Source organism: Triticum urartu, chromosome 4A (assembly GCF_056163025.1).
Source record: "Triticum urartu cultivar PI428250 chromosome 4A, HENAU_Tu73, whole genome shotgun sequence".
Lineage (NCBI taxonomy): Eukaryota > Viridiplantae > Streptophyta > Magnoliopsida > Poales > Poaceae > Triticum > Triticum urartu.
Genome location: NC_141876.1, coordinates 16,947,038 through 16,948,991, shown reverse-complemented (window position 1 = coordinate 16,948,991; position 1,954 = coordinate 16,947,038). Strand labels below are relative to the sequence as shown.

The 1,954-nt window shown below is 52.5% G+C and overlaps 1 protein-coding gene across 1 annotated transcript; it reads right to left on the bottom strand.

Annotated features, from left to right (window-relative positions):
• Positions 1-214: 214 nt before the first annotated feature.
• LOC147974487 (uncharacterized) lies at positions 215-1,754 on the bottom strand. Its single transcript, XM_087520053.1, has 4 exons — positions 1,737-1,754; positions 1,551-1,668; positions 729-1,424; positions 215-609 (listed from the first exon to the last, which is right to left on the bottom strand). The coding sequence occupies exons 1-4, from the start codon at positions 1,752-1,754 to the stop codon at positions 215-217; spliced, it is 1,227 nt and encodes a 408-aa protein (XP_087376179.1).
• Positions 1,755-1,954: the final 200 nt, after the last annotated feature.

Below are 1,954 nucleotides of genomic sequence, written 5' to 3'. Positions count from 1 at the left end.
CGGATGGCTGAGTTAATTGAAGCACAAAGGTACCTAGTTCCACAGGCAACTTGAGGGCAGCGCGTTTCAACAGGTTGTCAGCAATGTCGTCCTCCACTCGGGGAACGTGCTCTGCTTGCAGTCCGTCAAAAAGCTCTTCCAACTTCCTCACTTCATCCACATAGGCTTCCATCAACGGGCTCTGGTAATCCTTGATGACTTGCTTAACGACGAGCTACGAATCACCTCTGATAATGAGCTTCCTGATTCCGAGGTTTGCCGCGATCCTGAGACCGGCAAGCAATCCCTCGTACTCCGCCATGTTGTTCGTTGATTTTTCCCGGGGAAAGTGCATCTGGATCACGTACTTGAGGTGCTCTCCGGTGGTCGCAACGAGTAGCACGACGGCACCAGCACCTTGCAGTGAGAAAGCACCATCAAAGTACATAATCCAATCGCGACGGGTCACCTTGCTGGGAAGGGTGGTCTCTTGAATCTCTTCATCGGGCGTTGCGGTCCATTCTGCTATGAATTCTGCCAAGGCTCGGCTCTTGATCGTTGAAGTACTCTCAAACTTGAGGCCAAAGCTCGACAGCTCCAACGCCCACTCCGCAATCCTCCCAATCGCATCTGGTTGTGCAAGATTCGTTGCAAAGGGAGGCGGGTGATGACAGTGATCTCGTGTGCTTGGAAATAGTGGCGCAGCTTTCTCGAGGCCATAAGGAGGCCAAAAAGTAGCTTCTACATACCAGAATATCTTGACCTAGCCCCTTGCAAGAGGGAACTGACAAAATAAACCGGGTGCTGCACCACCTTCTTCTGTTCCACTTCGCCCATCTGCGCAGACTCGGTGTTGCCGGGACGGGGCCTTGCCAGGGGTTCCGCCTTGCCGGTGTCAGGCCCTGCCGGGGAGGACCCCAGCCCATCATCTGACGGCTCCGCTGCCACTGTTGCTTCTTCCCCAAGTTCCCTCTGCGCCATCAGCGCAGCACTGACCACTTGATTCGTTGCTGCCAAGTATAGCAGCAACGGATCTTGTGGTTTAGGCGCGACTAGTATTGGCATGGAGGAGAGGTACCTCTTAAAATCTTGCAGCGCCTCCTCTGCCTCTGGAGTCCATTTCACTGGAGCCGCCTTTTTCAAAACTTTTAAAAAGGGGAGGGCGCGCTCAGCAGATTTGGAGATGAACCTACTCGGGGCAGCAACGCAGCCGGCGAGCCTACGGACGTCTTTGACCCGTTTTGGCGCCTCAATCTGCTCAATTGCTTTGATCTTGTCAGGATTTTCTTTGATTCCGCGTTGAGACATAAAGAAACCAAGAAGTTTGCCGGATGGGACACCGAACACGCACTTCTCTGGGTTGAGCTTGAGGTTGATCTTGCGTAGATCTGCAAATGTTTCTTCTAGGTCCTGCACGAGCGTGGCCCTGTCCTTGGTTTTGACCACTATGTCATCCATATAGGTTTCCATATTTCTATGCAGCTGGGGCTCAAAACCAATTTGGACTGCTCGGGCAAACGTTGAACCAGTGCTTTTCAACCCGAAAGTCATTCGTGCAAAACAGTACGTACCACATGGGGTGATGAACGCGGTCTTTTCTTCGTCTTCCTTCATCATGAAGATCTGGTGGTATCCTGAATAGGCGTCGAGGAATGACAGCAAGTCACACCCAGCAGTGGAGTCCACTATCTGGTCAATGCACAGCAAGGGGAAAGGGTCCTTTGGATAGGCCTTATTGATATCTGTGTAGTCAGTACACAGCTTCCACTTCCCATTTGCCTTGCGCACTACCACTGGATTAGCCAACCACGTGGGGTGGAGCACTCCTCTGACCAAGCCTGCCGCCTCCAACTTTCTGATCTCTTCGATGATGAACTCTTGTCGCTCCAAACCTTGCTTCCTGACCTTCTGCTTGACGGGTCACACATGAGGACAGACAGCAAGATGGTGCTCAATCACCTCCCTGGGAGCACAG